The sequence below is a fragment of the Periplaneta americana genome, chromosome 13 (assembly GCF_040183065.1).
Source record: "Periplaneta americana isolate PAMFEO1 chromosome 13, P.americana_PAMFEO1_priV1, whole genome shotgun sequence".
In the NCBI taxonomy this organism is placed as follows: domain Eukaryota; kingdom Metazoa; phylum Arthropoda; class Insecta; order Blattodea; family Blattidae; genus Periplaneta; species Periplaneta americana.
Genome location: NC_091129.1, coordinates 164,067,577 through 164,092,985, shown reverse-complemented (window position 1 = coordinate 164,092,985; position 25,409 = coordinate 164,067,577). Strand labels below are relative to the sequence as shown.

Below are 25,409 nucleotides of genomic sequence, written 5' to 3'. Positions count from 1 at the left end.
TTCAACGACGGAATATTCCGTCAGCGGAGGGGGAATAACGCATGCGCAGATCGCCGAGAAAGAGAGCGTAGCAGTTGAACGATATTTTCAAGTATCTGTGACAACTGTGACTGTGACAATTAAATATCTGTGACTTTTATCTGTGATTTTGTCACACCGATATTTTATATCGATAAGTAAGCACAATATGCATGAATTACAGCGATATTTTGTCACACCGATAAAAACTAGCAGGAAATATTGAAGAGCAATGAAATGTGAATGCGATTTCTCTATACGCGCCACACATCAGTGATTTATATGGGAAAATCCAACAAATAAATTATGTACATGTACCATTAATAAATAAATAAATGTCAAAAGTTAACCTCTTGTATCAAGAGGTTATATTATAAATATTGAATCAATTGATCATTTTTAAATGTAGTTGGATATGGAGAAATTGAGGTTATGTGATTATCCTAATCGTTTTAAAAATTGATCATTTTTATTGTATATAATATAATGGATAATTATTTTAAGTCGTGCATTAACATTATAATATTCAGTCATAGAATAAAAATTAACGAAACATAAGTATTCGGAAAAACATTGGAAAATAATTACGAAACAAAACAGTTGTTCAGATAGGATTTTACAAAAGATAAAGTGGTACTGGTAATCAATGGGGTATTATTTAAATCGTGTAATCACTACATCATTTATAATAAGACGGTAAAACTAGCGCTGAAGTAGTTTTTGCGATTTCGGACGTGAAAATCGTTGCATTTCTAAGGAATTTTTGTGGAGATGCAGTTGTTCGGATTAAACTAGCGCTGAGGTAGTTTCGGTGATATCTGAAGTAATCACATCATTTATAATAAGATGGTGAAACTAGCGCTGAAGTAGTTTTGGCAATTTCGGACGTGAAAATCATTGCATTTATAAGGAATTTTTTGTGGAGATGCAGTTGATCGGGTTAAACTAGCGCTGAGGTAGTTTCGGTGATATCGGAAATGAAAATCGTTGAATTTGATTTTTTGTGGAGATGCAGGTGATCGTATATGCAAGGCATAGCAAAGCCTAAACTAACCAAACCTAATCTGTCACAGATTCGTATATGTAAGGTGTATGCGCGGAGTACGAAGAGAACTACCTCAACGCTAGTTTAGTTGTTGATCATATATGTCTAGGCATAATAAAAGCTTAAACTAACCAAACCTGACCTGTCACAGATTCGTATATGCAAAGTGTATAAGGGGAATACGAAGAAAACTACCTCAAGGTTAGTTTAGTCAAATAAGTTGCCCACCATATTAGCCAGTTTTGTCTCGTTCGGTTTTAATACTATAGGTACTGTTGTCGGCTTCTGAGAAATGCTTCGAAAGTTCGGAAGAGCATAACGTTCAGTGACATTATTAAGATAATGTTGTAGGCTCCTTTAACTATTCTGTTTGTAATTAAAAGTATAACTGAAAAAATATTGCTACTGCGTAAAAATTGAGTGGAAAATACATATAAGTTAATATGAATTCACAGTTACATGAAAATGTAAAGATATCGGAGAATGCATAAAATATTTATAAAACATATATAGGCTACAGACTAACTATGAAAACAAAAATTTCAGACTGATAATTATATTATTATAATGCCGCTAATAACTTTGCAACAAATCATCACTTTGCAAAAAATAATATTGAAGAAAATATCACGAAAAAATAATCAAATGTCACCACCCGATTGCTGTTACTGTATCATGCGCATGCGCAAACCCACGACGTAGAGGAGAAAGTTCTGAGAACGTCACAGACTCCCTGTTCCTAAGAGATAAGAGTACTGAATCGATCACTAGTGATATTTTAGTCACAGACTACTGAATACGGAGCAGATTTCGGTAGCGATATTTTGTCACAGATATTTCGCATCATCAGTCACAGGTTCATCTGTGACAAAAAAATACCTGTGACAAAATATCGGTTTGTGAAATATCGGCCATCTCTAGTTGAACGGCGTGCCCAAGTTTATTCGAGTAAAAATCACAATGGCAGACAGACGTGTTCTGACAACATGATCGCCAATTTAAGTGCGTGCTGTTATCCGGTATGAATGGGCACGTGGGAGTAGTGTGTCCGTCATCCATGAACGCCTACAGACCGTGTATGGTGAAGAGGTCATGTCTCCTCAAATGGTGGTCGTTGGTGTTGCATGTTCAGTGAAGGATGGCAGAGTGTGGAGGATGAAAGTTGAAGTGGGCGTTCCTCCACATCCACAAATGAAAACAACATTGCTAGAGTACAGGACATGGTGTTAGTGGACAGGCGCATAACGGTATCAGAGGTGGCGTCCACATTGCATATTGGTCGTGCTCAGGCCCATCACATGCTTCATGATGTGTTGGGCTACCGAAAAGTTTCTGCAAGATGGGTGCCGACATTTTAAAAAATTTACGACACTTACGTTCGGAATACCCCTCGTACATTAAGGTACATGACTTTTTCTTAAAGAACTACTTTTAATAGAAAGTATTCGCACATATTGTTCGCATAACCTGAGAACAGAAAGTCGTAATAAGCAGTGGCTGCAATTCTTCAACAATTTCTCCGGAGCGTCATGGACAATTTCAGGTTTCAGGAGTACTTTTAAGAAGTGTGTCTAGGTATTTAAGTAATATAATTTTTAAGCAATGATGCCTAAGTTACTGTAAATCTCATTGCTTATGTTACATATTCTGATGTTTGACAACATTAAAAGCTAATTGCCTTAAATGTTGTCACTTTTAAACCATCAGAAAATTCGCGACCACTCTGTGTACAAAGGATAACGGCATTGTATCGGCTCTCATCATTACTCCAAATGACGCAGTAAACCTCAGTCAGCCACTCATAAGCTGCGTAAGTCTTTCCCTATTTCGTAAATTTTTGTTTCCTATTTCGTGTCACAGAATATCGAAACTGAGATATGAATTGCACGAATTAGGTTAAGAATTTCGCAAATGAAATTAATTTTTCGAATGTAAGATTCTTCTGTATGACACGAACTTGGTATGAGCTCCATCCTGAAGAAAATTATATTCTTATTTTCTCGCTCGAAAAATTCAATGCAGCAATGCGTCAGTGTAGAGAAACATCGTATCCGCTCTATCATGACTATTAGCCTATATTTAATGGATGAAATCAATACACTCACAGTTACATTAGAAACTATTGGACACCCATCAAATTTCATTTATCAATCAAACGTTTTTGATAAGAGCTGGCCAATACAATCGATATAACGGCCTGGTGGCGCAGTCGATAGAGTACTGGCCTTCTGTGTCCGAGGTTGCGGGTTCATTCTGGAGCCACGCTGATGGCATTTAAGTGTGCTTAAATGCGACAGGCTGAAGTCAGTAGATTTACTAGCATGTAAAAGAACTCCTGCGGGACACAATTCCGGCACACAAGCGACACTGATATTACCTCTGCAGTTTGCGAGCATCGTTAAATAAAAAACCTATTTTAATTAACAAAAAGTATGAAAGCAATTGGTTATCTGATCTATATAACAAATTAATGGCCTCAATGGAAAATAAAACTTAAAAAACAATACAAGTTTTAGGTTACGAGAACGCTCTAATTAAAAGGTAGCTCAGAGAAATACGACAACCATGATTTGGTGATAATATCGGCAGAGTACAAAGGAAAATTGCGAAATGTCAATGTTGTAATGTGTTTAACCGAAAAGGCAATGCTAGTCCTCCCCCAAATGCACAGGGAGCCCGAAGCCGTGCGGAAGGCTGAATAGAGTCGTCCTGGTGTTTCTAATTTACAGCGGCAATCCTCTTAGCGTCCCGATAATAGGGACACTCATAAATATTTCATGATGCGGTGACCTCTGTGTCAACATTTGAACATCATAGTTAGCAACGACGTCTGATTCTCTCTTTTATCTCACAGAAAGAGCGTCTATGCTATTATTGTAGCACAAGTCTGTGCGAGCGTTGTATATACAGGGATATAATTTTATTTTTACTTAGATTTTTATTGTACCTGAGTTTTTTAATGTACTTCACTCCCACACCCTCTACTAGTAAACTTCCAACCGTATTACACATAGAACCAAGGCCGCGTATGCAGTCAAAGTCGCCTAGTAAGCACTACTGAGTTGGTGAGTATAGTATGTTCCAGAAATATGTTGGTGTTTTCCAGTGACGAAAGAGCTTTCAATATTGAATCAAATTTTCGCACAGGTACTGTCGTCCGTTTGCTTACGTTGCATCACGGTTTTCCCCACCCGCTTCTGCTCGCCCCTCTGTAAAGACTAGTGATTGGGTTGTCTTAGCTCTTTCCTGGAAACATTAATTTCTGTTAGGAATTGGACGTCTACGTAATATTATACAACTGTTTAAAATAGGCCCTAACTTAAATAAAAGGGTCTCGTTAAGTAATTAACTGCCACGTGATTTCCCCTCTTTCTACGACCCTGCGACAAAACCACTTGGACAGAGAGTAGATAGCATGTCTGAGTAATTTATTTTATCTTTTAGGATCGGGCAGAAGTGAAGATTGAATTTATAGAGTAGTACAGAATTATTCCAACATGAGTTACTAGTACGAAGGACAAAACTGGTAATTTGAATTCGGTACAGTAGTCTATAGTGCGATAATATGTACAAAAGAACTGAAGCCTATATCGAAATGAACGGTCACCATTTTAAAAAATGTATTTAAATATCCATATTATGATTATTTTTAAATTTAACTTCATTCTCTATAGTGTACGCTAATGTCTGTAGACAATATAATATGCACTGCATAATGAATACGTCTGAATGGATAGCTCAGTTCGTGAGTAAAAACACTTATTGTCATTACAGTACTGTATCTTGATTAAACAAAAACTTAATGAAAATTATCAAACTCAAAATCGCGATATTTCCTAGTTTATGTAAATGGATGACTACTTTTCTTCACTCCTTTACCTAGTAAAGTGATTTGTTTGTATTTTACGCCAGTATCAAAGAACTTCACTCGTAGAAAGGGGTAGCAAACGGTGTTTCCGGTTCTCAAGCATTAATCCAAAGGTATAGTCAGGTTAATGTTAGAAATGTTAGTAAAAATAAAATGATGTCCCTGTTTAATAATATAGGCTATTCACTAGTTGCGTCACTGTCTACAAAGAGGATTAGACTATACCATCATACAATCAATGTAAAAGTTGTGAATGCTTGATGAATATATTCTTCATTATAACTAACACACTAACGTATTATAGTTATTTATTGTTTTATTATTATTATTATTATTATTATTATTATTATTATTATTATTATTATTATTATGTGTGTGTCTAATGCCTATCCACTTCACTTGCGCGATTCGAGTTCCGCATACGGCGGACAGATGGCAGGACTGTGACCCAATTTAAAGTTACATAGTATGATAACTCATTGTCGTTGCTAAACAACTGACGTCATATGTTGAGATTTTCGTAACATTTTATTCCATTTTGCATTCGAGCATAAACTTTTCACGCTGATCCGTTGATAAAGAAGTGACCGTGAGTATAGTATGACCAACTCATTGTCGTTGCTAAGCAACTGATGTCATATGTTGAAATTTTTCGTAACATTTTATTCCATTTTGCATTCGAGCATAAACTTTTCACGCTGATCCGTTGCTAAGGAAGTGACCGTGAGTATAGTATGACCAACTCACTGTCGTTGCTATGCAACTGATGTCATATGTTGATATTTTCGTATCATTTTATTCGAGCTTAAATTTTGCGCTGATCCGTTGCTAAGCAAGTGACCGTGAGTATAGTATGACCGTATGACCAGCTCATTGTCGTTGCTAAGGAACTGTCGTCAGATATTGAAATTTTCGTAACATTTTATTAATTTGACTCGAGCTAAATTAATGTTTTACGTTAAAATGGAATGAATTCAGTCGAGACTAGTGAGGAAGCCAATAAAAGGTGTAAAGTATCCAGCTGTGAAAAGGAACAGACCATTCTTCCATAAACTTTATTTAGACTATACCTCACGGAAAATATCAGGGATAGGAATGAATAACCATTCACTGCATAAGAAAGATAGATATCTATTTACCTCTTGAGAATCAAATCCATATTTGGTGAATTTTTAGAGGTAAACATTATCACTTGAACGACAGGCCAAGACTGCGAAATACAATATTATTTCATCACTATTATACATATTATCAGGGAAAGGATTTATATGTAAATACATATTTACTTATAAAGCTAATATAATTTATATTTTGCATTATCTTTATGTTTCACAATGTGTAGGGTTGAAAAATCCTACTTTTATTTTCCATATTTTTCCATATTTTAGAGTTTAGTACATATTTTCGTTAATTTCCATATATTTTCCATATTTCATATAAAACAGTCCATATTATATTAGGTTTAACAATAAAACAAAACAAAATTCCATTAACTTTTAAAAATACATTTCAACAATAGAGATTTAAACACATGTTCAGTAATCCCTTTAACATCAGAGTTATTTGAAAATTAGCAGTCCTATCAACAATGGGAAAGTAAGTTACAAAACTGTATTAATTTAATTTAAAATTTTTAACAGACTTCAGTTGTGCAGCTCAACAGTTAAATGCCAGTCAGAGTACACATAGGTTCAGTTTTGTAAATCATACTATAAAGACGGTAAATATGCCAAAAGTACGTCATTCAGTCAATTTAAAATCAAAACTAACAAGTTACATTTCAGAATTTAAAGAAGATGGTTTATCAACTGACAATAAAATATTATTTTGTAATTTGTGTCAGTGTGCAGTATCATCTACACAAAAGTTCCTGGTGCAACAACACATTACAACTAGTAAACATCAGGCCAACAAACAACTAAATTCCAAGCAGAGACAATTGTTTTTAACACAACCAACAACATCGAATGTAAGATCTGAGTTTAACATCGACCTGTGCCGTTCTCTCATCTCTGCTGATATTCCTCTCTACAAACTAAAGAATAAGGTCTTCAGGGAATTCCTTGAAAAATATACTCAACATACAATCCCGGATGAGTCAACACTTAGGAAGACGTATGCTCCATCCATCTACGATGAGACAATACAGAAGATAAGAGATGAAATTAAAGATAGTTCAATTTGGGTTTCCATTGATGAGACTCCCGACAAAGAAGGTAGACTTGTTGGTAATGTAGTTATCGGTTTGTTAAGTGAACAATATTCTGAACGAATTCTTTTACATTGTGATGTTCTAGAAAAGTGCAATAACAAAACTATAGTTAAACTGTTCAACGAAGCTATGGGTATCCTGTGGCCAAAGGGTATTATGTACGATAATGTGTTATTCTTTATTAGCGATGCTGCCCCTTATATGGTCAAAGCTGGACAAGCATTATCTGTTGTATATCCTAAATTGACTCATTTTACTTGTGTGGCGCATGCATTTCATCGTGTGGCAGAAGTGGTCAGAGACAATTTCCCTAAAGTAGATTTGTTGATTTCATCAGTGAAAAAAGTATTTCTCAAAGCTCCCAGTAGAGTTAACGTGTTGAAAGAAATGTACCCTGAAATTCCATTGCCACCAAAGCCAATTTTAACTAGATGGGGTACATGGCTAGAAGCAGTTGAATATTATGCCGAACATATAGACTCTATTAACAATATTCTCCTTGCATTGGACTCTGAAGATGCAGTCTCAATTGATACTGCGAAAACAGTTACCTGTGACATAAGTGTGAAGAATGACTTAGCTCACATTCAGCATACATTTTCATGCATCATAAAAACGCTCAAAAGTCTCCAAAATAGGCACCTTTCACTATCTGAAAGTTTTGAAATTATAAATAGTACTGTGGAACAACTGAATCGTGGTAGAGGTAAAGTTGCAGATGCAGTAAGAGCTAAGGTGGACACTGTACTTTCAAAAAACCCTGGATATGAAGAACTACAAAAGGTTGTTGCTGTGATGAGTGGTGAATCAACAGTGAAGATTAACTTGGACTTATCCCCAGCAGACATTGTGAAATTGAATTATGTACCAGTTACTTCTTGTGACATCGAACGCTCTTTTAGTCAGTATAAATCTATCCTCAGAGACAATAGAAGAAGATTCACTTTTCAGCACTTGAAAGAAATGTTTGTAACCTATTGTTGTGGTAACAGACAATAAAAATTGTGTTTTGTTGAAACTACATTGGAAGATAAGGTACGTCCATTATATTTTTTGTTTAGTTTGATTAAAATGTACCAATATTTAACGTACATAGTCATTTTTTTATAATTTTAAGTCCATATTTAATTCCATATTTTGGTAAAAATCCATATTTAATTCCATATTTTGGTAAAAATAACTACATATATATTTACATATTTCATATATTTTTAGTCCATATAAATCCGTTCCCTGCATATTATGTATATTAAACAAGAACTGCCCTCTTCCTTTTTTTTTCGCATACTATCCAATTTGTGAAACTTGCAATTCACACATCCTCGACTTAGCTAACACGACTGATACTTGAAATTTCGTGCACGTTAGTATTTGGAAGTTTTATCTCACTTGTTGGGGGGAGTGAGAGGTTTATTTACAAAACACTCCACTTGTAGTGTCGAAACAGATTCGGAATAATCTGCTCGGTCTCTAAAATGGAACAATCTAATCAAAAAGCACTCAGACTGTGGGTGTCCATTAATGGGTCGGGTTTCCATCTCAATGAGGACTTCAAACTGAATCGAATCTCATGTCTGTCGGTCAACGACACTCATTCTCGTGAAATGAATTAAATAATTCCAGCCGTACGGTTTAATTGAATGTAAAGAACAATACTTTGGACATCCCATCAAAGCTCCTATCTATATCGGGATTATTGACCTAGATTTCAATTAGTGTCGAAGTTGTAATGATAGATAATTCTAGTCATAATAGCGTTGTTTTGGATGTTTAGAGAAAACTTTGTATAAAAGTGAGAAGTCTAAAGCCATCTTCTCTGATGCTAGTAACAGTCATGCATTTCTGTGGAAACCTCGAAATGTACAAATGTTTATGACATTACTTCCTCTTCATATTTTATATAAAATAAAAGCTAAAATATTATAATCCCATGGTCCCGCGCCGTGGCGTGGCGTCGCGGTCTAAGGCATCCCGCCTAGGACTCGCGTTACGGAATGCGCGCTGGTTCGAGTCCTCATGGGGGAAGAAATTTTCTCATGAAATTTCGGCCAGTGTATGGGACCGGTGCCCACCCAGCATCGTGATGCACTTGGGGAGCTACGATAGGTAGCGAAATCCGGTTGCGAATGCCAGCTATAACGGCTGGGGGGATCATCGTGCTAACCACACGATACCTCCATTCTGGTTGGATGATCGTCCATCTCTGCTTCGACATGTGGGCGTGAGGCCAGCAGCCGGCTGGTCGGTCTAGGCCCTTCACGGGCTGTAGCGCCACGGATTATTATATTATAGGGCCTAATCCCATGATAATGACATGTATATTGCAGTATTAATATCATATCATACCTGTCACGGCTAATTATGTCAAATACGAAATACCGCATATATAAAGTGTAAGTGTGCAAAACAGTAACTAAAACAATAGTGGCAAGGACGCATATACATGTAGCTAAACCCAAATAATGCTACTATATCATGGCACTTAGAGTTCCTCGATAACAATTAAGTGAATATAAGAGTTGAGGCACACATCACTTGCCTTGTTGCATAATCCAGTAAGGACTTACAACGGCTTTGCTTCAAGTAAAGTTTAAAGTGTTTTCCTTATTTCTCAGTGATAAACAAGCTGTAACAATACGTTTATGTATTAGGCCTATATAATATAATAAATTATATTACAAAATAATTTAATATAACATCAAATTATGTATAAGATTTAACATCTGTATAAAATATACAGGCGAATGGTTTTAAGGGTATATGTACGTGAACAACCACAAATATCAGAAAATGCAGGCTCCAAATTTCTAAAATTTTTTAAGAAAATGAACTCACAATTGGACAAAAATTACAATGTACCACAACAACAAGACTTATTAGAACTTAAATATCTGATAAAAGTATGAAAAGGGTTAGGCCTACTAATAATATTTTTCAAAACAGTTTTAACAGAGTATGAAAAAAAAAACAAAATAATTCTGTAGTTACGTCATTTGGTAACCTCTGGTCTCTCTGACATCTTTAATATTTTCCTGCATGTAATAAACATTTATTTTTGAAAAGTAGACTACTCTCAGACATGTAGGGTTGTTTATTTTAATAAAATTCATTTTTTTGTCCTATATAAAATATATTAAAATTTACATAATGTTTTGTGATCTAATTTTTCTATTTTCAAAGAAATGGGCATTATTGTAGTCTACCTTTTGCATAAATGCATGTTAAATCAGTGTACAAAATTCCAGAATTCTATCTCTAATGGTTGTGGAGTTATGAAATAATGTGTGAAAATGTTCAAATTTTGGAAAATTTAATTTAAAGTAAAAAGTGAATTCTAAAAAATATTATTAGTAACTTTCTTTTATACTTTTATCAGATATTTAAGTTCTAATAAATCTTGTTGTAGTACCTTGTAATATTTGTCCACCTGTCAGTTCATTTCCTTATAAAATTTTAGAAATTTAGAACCTGCATTTTCTGTTAATATTTGTGATCGTTCACGTACATATACCCTTAAGTTATCGCTTAGGTTACGTTTAATTTTCATTGTGAATGAGCCTTTGGAGTTCACAGAACGGATACAATGCATTTCAAATAAACATCAAATTCTTAAAAATTGCAACAGAAATCATAAATAGGTTACTCACTGCTGGTGTCATACTTGATGCCATTGAATTCTTCAAAACATGGCAGAAGAGCCAACGTCCCGGCTGGAGTCCTCGGCCAGCAGAGCAATGTGTCGTAGAAATGTGGACAATAAAGCGTGGATCCGTCAGAATTCTCTTCAGCGGTATATGCCCTAGTCATACACTCTAATTCTTTAAGAATATCCGTATTGTTCTCAGAAGCTTTCAAATTTAGTTCTCTAATCATACTCTTCTCAACCAAACTATCTTCGAGGGTATCCATCTTGAATAATTTCTTACTTTAAAATCACTTTTACAATAGATTTTTTGGAAAGTTCACTTCAAAATAATTTTATTACAGTCCTTTGATTAATCTTATTAGCTTCACTCAAATTAATTAAAGTTATCGGTGCTGAAAAACGTAAGAGTTCGGTAGTTAGATACAGCACTGATGTGCTTTACGAAGAATTTGAAAATAATTAAGCACTCCGAAAGTGATCACCAAATCTGAATATACCTACATCGGAAAAATAAAATCAAATAATACAAACAAGTATACTTGTTGAACACACGCAATGCTTTTATCTCAGCTAGTGGCATCTAAATGTCTTTCACAAGCACTTGTAACTACGAAGAGTTTCTCTGCTCTCACTACTGAAGAACTAACAGTATGTGGACCCTTCTTCCGTCCCTATACGTAACTGCATTCCAGTTTTCTTGACGGATATTCACATTCGAAAACTTGCGGCACCGTCAGAGTTTCTTTCACAAGTAAGGTTAAAAGTTCTGAACAGTTGATGGTTACACTGGGACGCACGGCTTAGTTGAACTGCATTCCTATCCCTTATCATGACGAATGTTTGCGGGTTGCCACAGCCTCGTTCCTTCACCTGAAACACAACAGGGAAACAAAGAACTTTGTAGCAATGGTTTATGCAATTCGCACTCTACAGTATTAAGCCCATTTAAGAATAGGAGAGCATCTGTTTAATAACTCATATTGTGAACACAGTGTTTATAACCAGTTCCTCGTGTAAGAGTGACTTATCTACCACTATACAGTACATTATGTTCACACCTTATCTCAAACAAAAGCGATTTCTTATAGATAAGAATGTTCTACGAAAAGTGTGTGATGTTTGTCTTCATTTTCACAGAAATAAACGTACTTATACATGAGCAGAAGTCACAACAAATTTCTAAATTTCTAAATGTATATACGCAGAATAATCTATAAAGAAGCAAACAATTTCATCATTTTGTAAGGTAATGTACAAGTAGGTTTATTGCAGCTTTAACATATTACACAACACTTAGGCCTTGTACGAATTATCCATTTGACAAAATAGCGTTTTGCAATTTATTTCGTGACGTTTAATATAATTGCAACTCATAAAAACAACAGTGAAAATGATATTCATAAATTGACTAATCACTTTAGAAAAGACTGGAGTTACGAGCGAAACCGTGAAAACATCCCAATTCACAATTTTTTTGCCGTATGTAATAAACCTCAAAATCTGCCTTTATTTAAATCGTTTTGGCATTCGTAAACGAATTTTCTTTTATTTTGTGCTTTGAATAACATAAGTAGAGACCAAAGATTGACATTACGAAGAAATGAATTCATATACAGCACAACTTCAATTCTGTATAAAATCCTTCACAGAAAGAGCTCACCACGGTTGCAGCGATGCAGGCGCATTAGGAAAAGATACATAATCACTATAGTACCACAAATAATTACGTAATATCAATTTAACATTTCGATGGTGTTAACAGCAACCTCATATATAAAAATATAACATAATATTTCACTTGATTTCCAATAAAGAAATTTTTCAGAAACTTCTTCAAACACATCTTAAGCCAAGGCATGGATACAAACTTCACAAGAATGAGATTTAAATACCTTCTTATGTGAGACATTTGTTCGTTATCAAGATATTAAAATGTTTCTTCGCTCTCCTGTAAAATTGATTTTTTTTTTATATATGAATATACGAGGTTGCTGTTCAACATCATCGATTTGCTTTAATACTAAACACAAATGAAGGATCTAGAGCCATAGCGGGCCGAGCGCCATTTATTAAAAACGGAGAAAGCAAGAGTTAAAGTTAAGTCAGTATCATTGTTTAATGACGATTGACATATCATTTAGTTTCAATATGCATACTTTATATTACCTGCTGTATGTTTCTTTATGCTCGACCATGCCGAAATGTAGTAATTATACACCTGGTGCAGTCCTTTAATGCATGTCATTAAAGTACACCTACTCATTAAAGTACAGGTGTTTTCAGCCAATCACAACTCAGCTTACAGGTGTTCAGCCAATGACAAGTCAGCTTTGTACCGTTATAAAACCGCAAGTATCGATTATTCTCGGATATGCAATCGAAAGACAATTAGCGAAAAGTCACGGAGGCTGGAAATCCAATACTGTCGCAGAAGGTTATGTTCTGTTACTATAATAATTAGCGTTAATTGTAAATAATATTCAAATAAATTCAATTTGTCATCTCGTTTTTCAATGTCGAATTCAATAATCAAGGTTATACCAAGTTTAACGAGATTACACAAGGTCAATGACATTATTGTTCCTAGGAAAAAATCAATACTTTCGCGTCTGCGCACATCTCACAATTCACGACCTAGAACAAGGTCACTTCCGATCTTGTCAGATACAAATAAAATGTATACATCTGAATAATTTCAAGTTAGAAATATGGTCGAGCATAAAAAGTCGTATGAAACTCGCCTATAATGGTAATTAAGAAGCTCGTATGAAAATTATGAAACTCGCTTGCGCTCGTTTCGTAAACATCCATACTCGCTTCTTAATTACTATAATTATAGGCTCGTTGGATAATGTACTATTAAATTATGGTAATCACTTAATTTTAACCCTTGTTTTCTCCATTTTTAATAAATGGCACTTGGCCCACTATGGCTCTGAACCCTTCAAATCACATCTTTATATATCAAATATACAGTTTTTGTTTTTTTATAGGCTGAAATATTTTTAGAACTGAAAGAGTTCCTAACAAACTTACTCGTACAGTTTTAAAGAAAAATGCATAATATTTTACAAATGGCTTTGCCTACAGCATAATGACTAGTGAATGTTACATTAGGTTTCTTTATTCAGAAGTCGCCCTTTCGACCTCATATGTAAGTAATTTATTTCAGCGAAAATTCTATCTTAGCAAGTAGCGACATTATAAGTCGAGTTGGAGCAATAATTTTGTAATTACTTGCAATACATTTAAGATTTTCGCCATTTTCAATTCCTCGAATAACTTGTAGTTCTTGTTGCACGTTTAAAGACGTCCGCAATCTATATCTAAGCAAATATTTGTCAACCAGTTGGAAGCAAACGCGGATGTCGTGAATAATATGTTTGCAAATGATTTAGTCATTGGGAAAAGAAAATTTACACACTCAACATGTATCGTGATATTGACATAGTTTTGAAACCGCTCCAGATTTAGAATCAAGGATGTTTGTTTCATTTTCTTAGCATTTATAATATGAAACTATTATTGTCTTATTACGACTTCAAGGTACATAAATAGTAGATAGCCAACTACCCATTTAACAACAACCTAACTTATTCTGATAGAAATGCATCTTCCTCTTCTCTATGTAGCCTATAGGGGAAGAGTAAAATAAATGTGCAACCTTCTTTACTTGTTCTCCTTATAGTATCCTTCTTCTTACAGTGTTCATTGTAATTCCCCTATTTTCCTTGTTTTCTTCCCGTTCTTCTTGCATTCCTCTATTATTTTGCACTGCCCTTGTTCTCCTATTCTCATTGCTCTCCGTGTCTTCCCTTATTCTCCTTGTATCTCATACGTTCTCCTAGTATTTCCAGTGTTCTCATTGTATTCCTCTTATTTTGATTGCATTCCCCTTCTCGTTGCCTTCCCATTGTTCTCCTTCTATTTATTTATTCCCCTTCTTCTCCCTATATCCTCCTTGTTCTCCTTGTATTCCCCTTATTACCCTTACATTCTCATTGTTCGCCTTATATTCTCACTGTTCTTGTATTCTTCTTGTTCTTCTTGTACGCCCCTTGTTCTCCTTGTATTTCCTTCGCTCTGCTTTTATACCCCTTGTTCTCCTTGTCTTCTACTTGTTCTCCCATTATTTACTTTGTATTCCCATTGCTCTCGTTGTATTGACCATGCTCTTATTTTATTTCTCTGCCCTTCTTATATTCCCTTGTTTTCATTTTCTTCTTATTCTCCTTAGATTCCCCCTTTACTTCCAGTATGTCCCTTGCTACACGTAGTTCTATTGTCCAGAAATATACCCGTTTTTGCCTGTGTAATATTCTCTCTTATGGAAGTGAGGCATGGACCTTAAGTGTTCGTGGAGAAACGCAACATCCGAGATGAGATTCACGAGGACTGCGAAATACACTAAATTCGACCACAAGTGGAATGATGATTATCATGGAGGAACTCAAGGCTGATGGAATACATTTGGCAATATCAAGAAAACTGTAAAAATCACGTCAACGCAATTAGCAACAGATTTCCAAAAGCAATTTTAAATTAACGATCGAGAGGAAAAAGATCAATTGACAGACTTCAAAAGAAATTTACAGAAAACAAGACCGTAACAAACCACTCGGCTTAATATTGTCATGATGATGATGATGATGATGATGATGATGATGATGATGATGATGATGATGATGATGACTTGTTTTCATATTTTATGCTCTTTGTCTATGTGTCAATATTTAAGGGTGCTATGCATAGACATTTCGCTAGCCCGTGCTACGAGAGTGCTAAACTAGCCCCGGCTATCGAGTTATTATGGGTACTTGTACGGATTCATATCATATCACATCGCTAACACTGGTTTATGAATACGAAAAAAGTTAGTTCGCTGATCATCCACCGAAAGCCTGCGCTAAGAATGTCTATGAATATGGCTACTAAGCGTTGTAAAACAACTCCTGTAAGAATAGTCTAACAAGTTGAACCTAAATATTTCACATCTGCTGCTTTACTACGCAGTACAAATTATGGTCCACGTCTATATAATTCGATAATAAAATTTCATCCAGAATTGGCTACTTTAAGCGATGAAATTTTCAGATCCAGAATTAAAAAATTTATATGACAGACTTCCCTGTATATATATTATGTACCATGTATTGTAAAACAAAATTATTTCTATCCTAAGTGTATTTTTCTATTTTATCTTGGTTACTATATCAACATGACCTGCACTAATTATACTACTAATAATAATTTAATATTAATCCATCAATCTCAACATCGTCTATTTTTTCACTCAGTTATTACTAGTATTATTATTTATATTATTTACTAATTTTATTATCATCTTTATGTGAGCTTTTTTCTTAAGTATTTTGTCTACAAAGTATGTGTATCTATGTAACGGAACTGTCCCCGAACACGAGCTTTGCTCTTTCGGGGTATTTTAATGTAACGTTTTTATGTATATGTTATTATTAAATAAAATCCAAATCTAAAAAAAAAAAAAAAAAAGTCAAATCCTTTAAATATGTAACAACAGCGAACATGGTTTTCAGTCACGGACCACAAAACTTTGTATTTGCTTCAGACACGAATTTGGACAGAAAGCGAAAATGCGGAAACATTTTCCGAAAATAATTAAAAACGCCAGAAAACGTTAGGCCTCGCATTATTAGTTACAAGTTAGAAGTTTGATGTTACAGTTTTGCATTTAGGCCAGCGTATCGCCCAGCAGAGCTTTGTTGACACGGAGTTTAACAGCTCCATGTACTGACTGTGCGCTTTTCAGCAGCGGCTCAAGTCATGGGGCAGGGTTCACGAGTCCACGTTCTAAAACGGGCTCTTCCGCAGCACAACAGCAGACAACAAACAATTCTTTACGAAAACACTGGCTCGTGTGCGAGCATCTGCTGCTCACCACACTAACGAAACTTGACTACTTAAATGGGTAGTTGTTCCATTTACCATTTAGTAAGAGGTCAACAAGAAATCCAAAGTCATGATCAACGTCTTTATGTATTAAGATTAAACATGTAGGCTATAATTTGCTGAATAAATCCACTATCATGTAACGTTCATGTATCATTCAACTGTCTATGTCTATATCGCCCCGAAAAAAAATATATGGTAAGTTTTCAGTTTACTTACAGACATAGTCATTGACTGATATTCATTCATACACAGTATTGTGCCCAAGTGCAGGTCTTTTACTGCAAACCCAGCATTTCCCAATGCTCTATTTATTTATTTTAGTAGGTTATTTTACGACGCTTTATCAACAGCTTAGGTTATTTAGCGTCTGAATGAGATGAAGGTGATAATGCCGGTGAAATGAGTCCGGGGTCCAGCACCGAAAGTTACCCAGTATTTGCTGATATTGGGTTGAGGGAAAACCCCGGAAAAAACCTCAACCAAGTAACTTGCCCCGACCGGGAATCGAACCCGGGCCACCTGGTTTCGCAGCCAGACGCGCTGACCGTTACTCCACAGATGTGGACTCCAATGCTCTATTTTCTGCCTTCCTCTTAGTCTCGTATATGATCCATATATCTTAATGTTGTCTATCATCCGATATATTCATCTGCTCCGAACTTCTCTTCCTTTCACCATTCCTTCCAGTGCATCCTTCAACAGGCAGTTTCTTCACAGCCAGTGACCCAACTAATTCCTTTTCCACTTCCTAATCAATTTCAGCATCACTGTTTCTTCACCCACTCTTTCCAACACAGCTCCATTTCTTATTCTGTCTATTTCACACGCTCAATTCTCCTCCATATCCACATTTCAAATGCTTCTCTTCATTTCATTGTATTGTACATGTTTCTGCCCTATATAATGCCACACTCCATACAAAGCACTTCATTGGTATCTTCCTTAGTTCTTTTTCCAGAGGTCGCAAAAGATGCTCCTTTTTCAATTAAAAGCTTCTTTTGCCATTGCTATCCTCCTTTTGACTTCTTGGGAGCAGCTCATGTTACTGTTTATAGTACACCCCAAATATTTGAAGGCCACCGGCGTAGCTCGGTCGGTTAATGCGCTTGCCTGCTGATCCAAAGTTGCGCTCGGGCGCGGGTTCGATTGCCGCTTGTGCTAATTACCTGGTTAAGTTTTTCCGAGGTTTTCCCCAACCATAAGGCAAAGGTTAGGTAATCTATGGCGAATCCTCGGCCTCAACTGGCCAAATATATCGCTATCATCAATTCCATCGACGCTAAATAACCTCGTAGTTGATATAGCGTCGTTAAATAATTAAGTAAAAAAGTATTTGAAGCTGTTCAATTTCTCTACTACCTCATTTAGAATTCGCATGTTTACCTTCCTTATTTTTCTTCCAATGACCATGATCTTCGTCTTGTTTGCATTTACCTTCAGCCCATACTGCTCACAGCTGTATTTTAGCTCCAGTAGTATATCCTTTAGTATTATCTCCTCTTCTGCTAAAACATTGCATCAGTAAATCTCATACATTTTATTTTTCTTCCTTCTATAATCACCCCTCCCATGTTATGAAAACAATTCTTCACTAAATTTTCCAAGTAGATGTTGAAAAGACTAGGTGATAAAGGGCATTCTTGACGTACTCCTCTCCCTATTTCACTTCCTTCAAACATTTCTTCTCCTATCCTAACTTTGACTCATATAAAGATCAGTGGCGTAGCATGAAATTTTGAGCAGGGGAAGCTAACTCTAGTCGTCTTTCATACAATATGAGAAAACGTATTACAAAGATACAGTCTTAAAAAAATAGTAGTCAATGTCAAGTCAGCAGTCGAAGATTGGTTGGAACTTCGTAAGTAACACCAATAATGCATGACCTCAAATGATACGTAGTAAAATATGATTTCACGGTTTACACATATCTCTAACAAATAGACACGTATACGTATAACATTAGCTCACTCCCTGTCACACTTAGAGAAATCACAATATTAGTATCATTACGTAAGTATGCGTCTGTCTTTTGGTTGTGTCCTTCATTGACAGCAAGGGAGTCGGTCATTTGTTTTTTAAATCACACTTTTGTTCGTAAGTCAGTTTTGATAATACAATTGTCCTAAAAAAAATTCAAGTAAATTGGTGTCAGGAACTGTCATTTTGCTCATTATTTATTATATCAGCCACAATGCACACTAACACTTCAACTGAACACAACTGACGAAAAGGGATAACTCGGAAACTACTTATTTTCAATGTTAAAGCTAGCTTCTTGCGAGCCTTGCGACTAGGGTAGTTTAGTTAGAAAGGGATGGAGAATCTGCGGGGTGGATTACACAGAAGAAACCAGTCTGCTTGGAAGCTGGTGTGTGCAGGCTTCTTGTTTACTGCTGCATCACAAATCATCCTGAGCTGCCGCATCACAATATTTAACGGGTAAATATAAATTCTATTAAAATTAATAAATAATTTTCTCCATAAACTGCAGGTTTATTATGAAATTATTATTAACTGGGGAAGCTAAACTTTTCAGCTTACATTGACGCTACGCCACTGATAAAGATTACTGAACAGTCTCTTCTCTTTTCAATTCACACCTATTTTCTTCAGGATCTCCATCAGTTTATTCCAATTTACTCTGTCAAATGCCTTTTCCATACTTCTCACATTGAGAAAGTCAGAGAAAATTTTCTAATCACACTTTCTCTATTATGGCTCTATGTACAACTTCTCACCAGAAAATAAACATCTCTTTGACTACAAGAAAGCGTGATATTGTTTGTACGAACAAAGTCTAATTTTTTCTCTTATTATCTTCATTCTCAGAAGAATATACGGAGGCGTGTACATTTGTTGCTAGGTTACGAGCTGAATCTGCACACCAGCCAACTCTCTCCGCCTTCTTTCGCATTTCTATTTCCGTAATGCATTCACACTTTATCAGAGAAGCTCTGTATCATATTTGCATGTTGTTACACATCTCGCGCATTTTCGAACTGTACAATAAATATAATAGAAAGTAGCACGATGTCAGCGAAGAGCAAATGAAAAGGAGCATTATAAATCTGCCTTCATCTTTTCGTTCACCTTTTTATGAACATAAAATATAAGGTGATTCAGAACGGATATAACAAACTCCCAGCTTACCGCAGATGGCTGCAAACGAAACCCGAGTATACAGAATGCATCCGTGCCAGGGATACAAAGCCGCAAAGACCGCGCAAGGAACTACAGTGTCTGCATTTGTATCGGTTAATTTTAGTGTTTATTTAACGGCGATGTATCAAGCACTAGGTTATTTAGCGTCGACCGTATTCGTTTTTTCCAGTGGTTCCCAAACTGGGACCGTGTAAAGAGCTGAGGGAGAACGCGAAATGATTTACAAAATGAAACAAAAAAAAAATCGCCTAATACTTAGGCCTACTGCGTGTTTAGAAACAAAACAGTATTCAAGGTAATAAAAAAAGCGCTAAACTGGAGAATTCCCGCGGTATCTTTGAACCGTGCCGTTACGTTTAGCACCAAATTTAAGTAAATACACAATCTCGCCAACATAAGAACACGACGTTGGTGTGTAGAGTCGTTGGAGGGAGAAATTTGTTTCTTTTCTCTCTCTGCCTCCTTCGTTCTGAACATTACTGAGAGATAGCACCACTGTTAGCTACAAGGTATATCTGCGCAAATATATTGAAGTAGATTACGTGACTTAGATGAGAGTCTCGAGACAAAACAGTTTTGCTATATTTCTTTTTTTATTAAATGTTAAGCACAGGAACTCCATTTCGTAATTTTATTTAAGAAACAAGCCAAACAAATTATCTTTGCATCAAAAACGGATGCTCCCTGGACCAAATTATCGTATTTTATAATTGTTTGAATGCAATAGGAGCCAGAAGTCTTGCACTTGACTCATGCAGTGAATTATTTAAGAATATAGTCGCGAATTTTACTACCACCATTTCGATTGTGTTTTGTTCGGCACGGCTCTGTATGGCCTGGTGACTAGTGGCCAGCGAGTAACGTCGACTATCGACATTGCTCTGCCGTGGGTATTATCCAGTTGTTCCAATTGTATTAATGTGAATAGTGTGCCCTTTTTGTTGGTCTGAAATGCGGACTGCATTCGCTGCAGATGTAGTGGTATCACTTTCAAGTTCAATGAGATTCCTCGTCTTGTTTTGTTGGCAATCGTGCAGGCCCACGAGAAGCTTATTTTGCATAAATATGAGGTTGCATCTTTTGCAAGCTCTAGGCATTCATGCATTCTTTTAGTCCACGCCTGCAACTGGCCTACACTCTGCGAAAATGCCTACTTTCTGTATCCCATCAGTAGATACGTACAAATTTAAATGCATTTTATTTTTTTTTTATTTCAGCCAGTTCAACGCAACTGTCTGAACACTGATTTTAGTCTCCATCTGTGACTGTTCATTCTTATGAGTGGCATCATAAATTATGCCAACACCAGAAACAGAAATATACCACATAACATTATTCATTTCGACGAAAAAAATATATTTCGAAAGTGTTTGAACAGAATATGTATATAATAGGTATAACACAAGATATCGATTAACAGTGCCTTGATTCTGTTTCCTAACTCTCCATAAATGAATGTGGAGAGCGAACGTTTTATTTGTACGTTGTAAACAGAGAACACAAAAATACCAACATTTCCGGACTGAGTGTAGAGGAAATAAAACCCGCTTTATGAAAGTTATAAAATATTCATAAACGTGCTTGAGAGTTGTGTGTTTGGATTCATGTTAAAAATGTGAAAAACAAGTTTATTGTTTTGTTTGGCTCGATGCTGAATGTGAAAACCTTCAACTTCGGTAGAATTATTTCTTTCTTGAGTTGTGACTTTCTTAGGAATGAATCAGAATATTCACAGCACGCATATATGATCCTGACCGCAGTTCATTCAATGACCGAAAGGTATCTCGATCTTATGAAATTTGAGGTGAACAATACAGTTGTGGTGCAGGTTTTCTTCAAAAAGTTCGGTTTGCACAATCAATTTCGTTTCAGTATTCCTCCATCATTGACGTCTTATAATCTCATAATATGTGAGAAGTCTATACAGAATGCACTGTAAGTAATATCATTCATTTCAAGAGGTCACCTTTGAGATATTTCAAACAAAACATTTAATAAAATTTTGCTTTCTTGTCGAAAAAAAAAAAAATACATGAAACATTTGATAGCGTGTGTTGCGAAAGCTAGTGAACTAATTTCCAATATGTTCAGTCATTTTAAGAGAGCAATATGTTATGAATGATAATAAATGATTGAAATAATTTTGATTTACTCCTTTAGATGTGCAGAAATATGATCTAAACAAGGCCTGCATAACTGTAGCTCCTCAGAGCGACTGGTTTACTCCCCTTTCTTGCCCCACCCACCTTTTCTACCAGTGCGGTCATGACGTTCTAGTTACGCTCGGCTGCATCAACATTTATTCTCGCGGCAGCAGGTAGGCTATACAATACGCTATCAAGAATTACAAATGAACAGATAACGAAATCCTTAGGAAAATACCTTTAGAAAGCAAGAGAAAAAAGAATGAGGGAAATAAATAAATTAAAAGACATGTAAAATAAATTTTAAAATGTGTGCTGATAATGTAAGAAGTCTACCTATGTATATATCGTTCTATTAGTAAAGCCGATTAAATTCACTTTTTATGTAAAATAAGTTAAGTTCAGTCCCCGACTTGTCTTTCCGTGCTCTGTATTCTACTAAAATGAAATAAGTCCAAAATGTTGCATGCAGGCAACAAACCAATTACTTTATTCGAAGAATTTATTATGACTATTACACTCTTACTACGTCATACTACTTTTGACCAATAGAACGGTACGAAAGGACGTATTTCAACCAATCATGGCTGCTTATCGCACAATTTTATCGCGTCCCTAGCATTTGTTTAATTTTATCGCGTCTCTAGCATTTGTTTCTTTGATTGCCAACATTTCAAACTGTGCTGGTCTGGACGTCAAAAAAAAAAAAAACAAAAACAAAACAACAGAAAATTACAAACCACTCCAGTCGATGCACAGCAGTTTCAAATAAGACTCGCATTGGCATTCAAGAACAAGAATTAATAAAGATCACTGGTCATACCTATGCATCTTCCCTGAAATCCTATTTACAAATAGCCTAAATGAAGAGCACCATTCGGAAGTTCTGAATAAGTTGAATACACCATGTAGGCCTACATCAACGAGTTCCACTTATTTTACACACACGTCCAATATAACATCAGCTGAACCACCAAGCACTAAAACATTCAAATTTGGAAATTGTACATTGAATAATTATTCCTTTTAAAATTATTCACGTTTATTTTTTGTCATCGTCGTTAATTAAAACTTTTCTAACACTTGTATATATTATTTATGTTATGTTATAGCTTCTGCTATATGATATTATGGATAGTCACGTATCAGAGATTGTTTAATATTAAGATTTATTGAAAATCATCTGTCAAGTGACGTTGATTACTGGGATTCGGATAATTAATTGAAGTGGAATGCAACTGTTTTAATAAAAATGAAACTGGATCAACGAAGCCTTCTTGACTAGTAACACTGCCATCGTGATCTCGATCGAGAAGGCAGAGTTCAATGAAGATTCCATAGTTGGCAAAACTGATAGCAACTTCGAGCTAACTTAGAGCATTAAAGTATATTTTATGTTCGAAGACAGCTAATCATAACACACTACTGCCATAAAGGGTAATATTTGTAATGTTGAGATGGTACAATAATACATTTGAAGACAGTTGTATTCTCGTAAGTCAATTAATATTTTATTGTATTGGAGTACTTCGTTACTTCTAATCTTTATATACGTTCTTCTAATCGTGTAATAGTCAATTAAATCCCACTCGAGGTTTGATTTTCTCTAGATAAATCAAAACCTCTAGTGAGATTACTGTTGATTATATCGAATATCAAAGCAGGAAATATGTTGTTTTATTACAAATGATATTCCTTATATTAACTTCTTAACCAGCCTGTGCGTTCAAGAGTGAATAAGTGAACTTAAAGGAAGAAGAAAGCTATTTGTTTATCGCATTATCTGCTACATGGCTTGTAAGTGGAGTTTGCTCAAAAGCTACGACCGGATTAAAGGGAGCTCAGAACGGACAAACAAAGAAACGTCATCTCCATTCTTTACGATTTTTTAAGTACTAGGAAAGAGTTGTAATTACGACCATGTTGCTCAATGACATAAAGCAGGTCATAGTTATTCCAGGATTACACACATTCGTTACAGTGTGGAGACGCAGCTGCGATCTCGAGCACAGTATTAGAGGAGAATGTCGTATCCGTGAACAATACAGATTTGAGAGAAAATTAGCAACGAGTGAGTCATATTCTGAGATATTAAAGACAATTCACATATTTTCATCATGTTTTATTGACATGGTCGCACTATAGTATACCCATTTTGTTTTACGCTATTGTTGAGGTCCTGCTGCCTCCTAGAGTTCCAAATTGTATGTAGCCTAAATACTAGTAGGCCTACAGCACTCAGGGTGAAGCGTTTAGAATTTCACACACGCTGCGAGAACAATATACCGTATTTTATCGCGTAATTCCCTCCTTTTTCCTCAAATTTCTGGCCAAAAACACCAGGGGAATAAAATTACATGAACATATTTTCTGAAGGGATGTACAGTATAAAGTAGCCTAAATGTTCATATACGTAAATATAATTTAATTACATTTCATTACGAATGTTGGTTCTGTCTTCAGATTGTTTCATCTGGCGGTAAAAGTGAGGAATAATGAAGAAATTAAGATATATGGATCATATGCGGAGACTAAGATGAAGGCGGAAAATAGAAAAGATTGGAGAAAGCTGGGTTTGCAGTGAAAGATCTGCCCTTGGGACAACAATATGAATGAATGAAGAAATACTTACTGGCTTTTAGGGAACCCGGAGGTTCAATGCCGCCCTCACATAAGCCCGCCATTGGTCCCTATCCTGAGCAAGATTAATCCAGTCTCTATCATCACATCCCACCTCCCTCAAATCCATTTTAATATTATCTTCCCATCTACGTCTCGGCCTCCCCAAAGGTCTTTTTCTCTCTGGCCTCCCAACTAATACTCTATATGCATTTCTGGATTCGCCCATACGTGCTACATGCCTTGCCCATCTCAAACGTCTGGATTTAATGTTCCTAATTATGTCAGGAGAAGGATACAATGCGTGCAGCTCTGCTTTGTGTAACTTTCTCCATTCTCCTGTAACTTCATCCCTTTTAGCCCCAAATATGTTCCTAAGAACCTTATTCTCAAAAACCCTCAATCTCTGTTCCTCTCTCAAAGTGGCAGTCCAAGTTTCACAGCCATACAGAACAACCGGTAATATAACTGTTTTATATGAAGAAGAAATACATAAATAAATGGACATCACAAAAGGAATAAAATATTAAATATTAAAGAATGATAATAATAATAATAATAATAATAATAATAATAATAATAATAATAATACATTCCTAGAAAAAGCTACATATTGACTTTTTTTGTAACATATTTTTAAGTTATAACTATTTCAAATAAAAATATGACATCTGAGTTTTTTTAAAAACATCTAAACACGCATTGCTGACTCATTAAGAGTGACCTTTCATGTTTTCTGCCCCTTCCACCCAGAGCCTGTTAAC

The 25,409-nt window shown here is 35.6% G+C and overlaps 1 protein-coding gene across 1 annotated transcript in view; it reads right to left on the bottom strand.

Moving 5' to 3' along the window:
• Positions 1–25,409, bottom strand: part of Dh44-R1 (Diuretic hormone 44 receptor 1) — a 1,227,197-nt gene that overhangs the window by 552,957 nt on the left and 648,831 nt on the right. The window contains exon 5 of the mRNA XM_069844580.1: positions 10,791–11,659. Within this exon, the coding sequence (XP_069700681.1) occupies positions 10,791–11,052 (262 nt within the window). The 5' untranslated portion in view covers positions 11,053–11,659. The remainder of the gene's footprint in view (positions 1–10,790; positions 11,660–25,409) is intronic.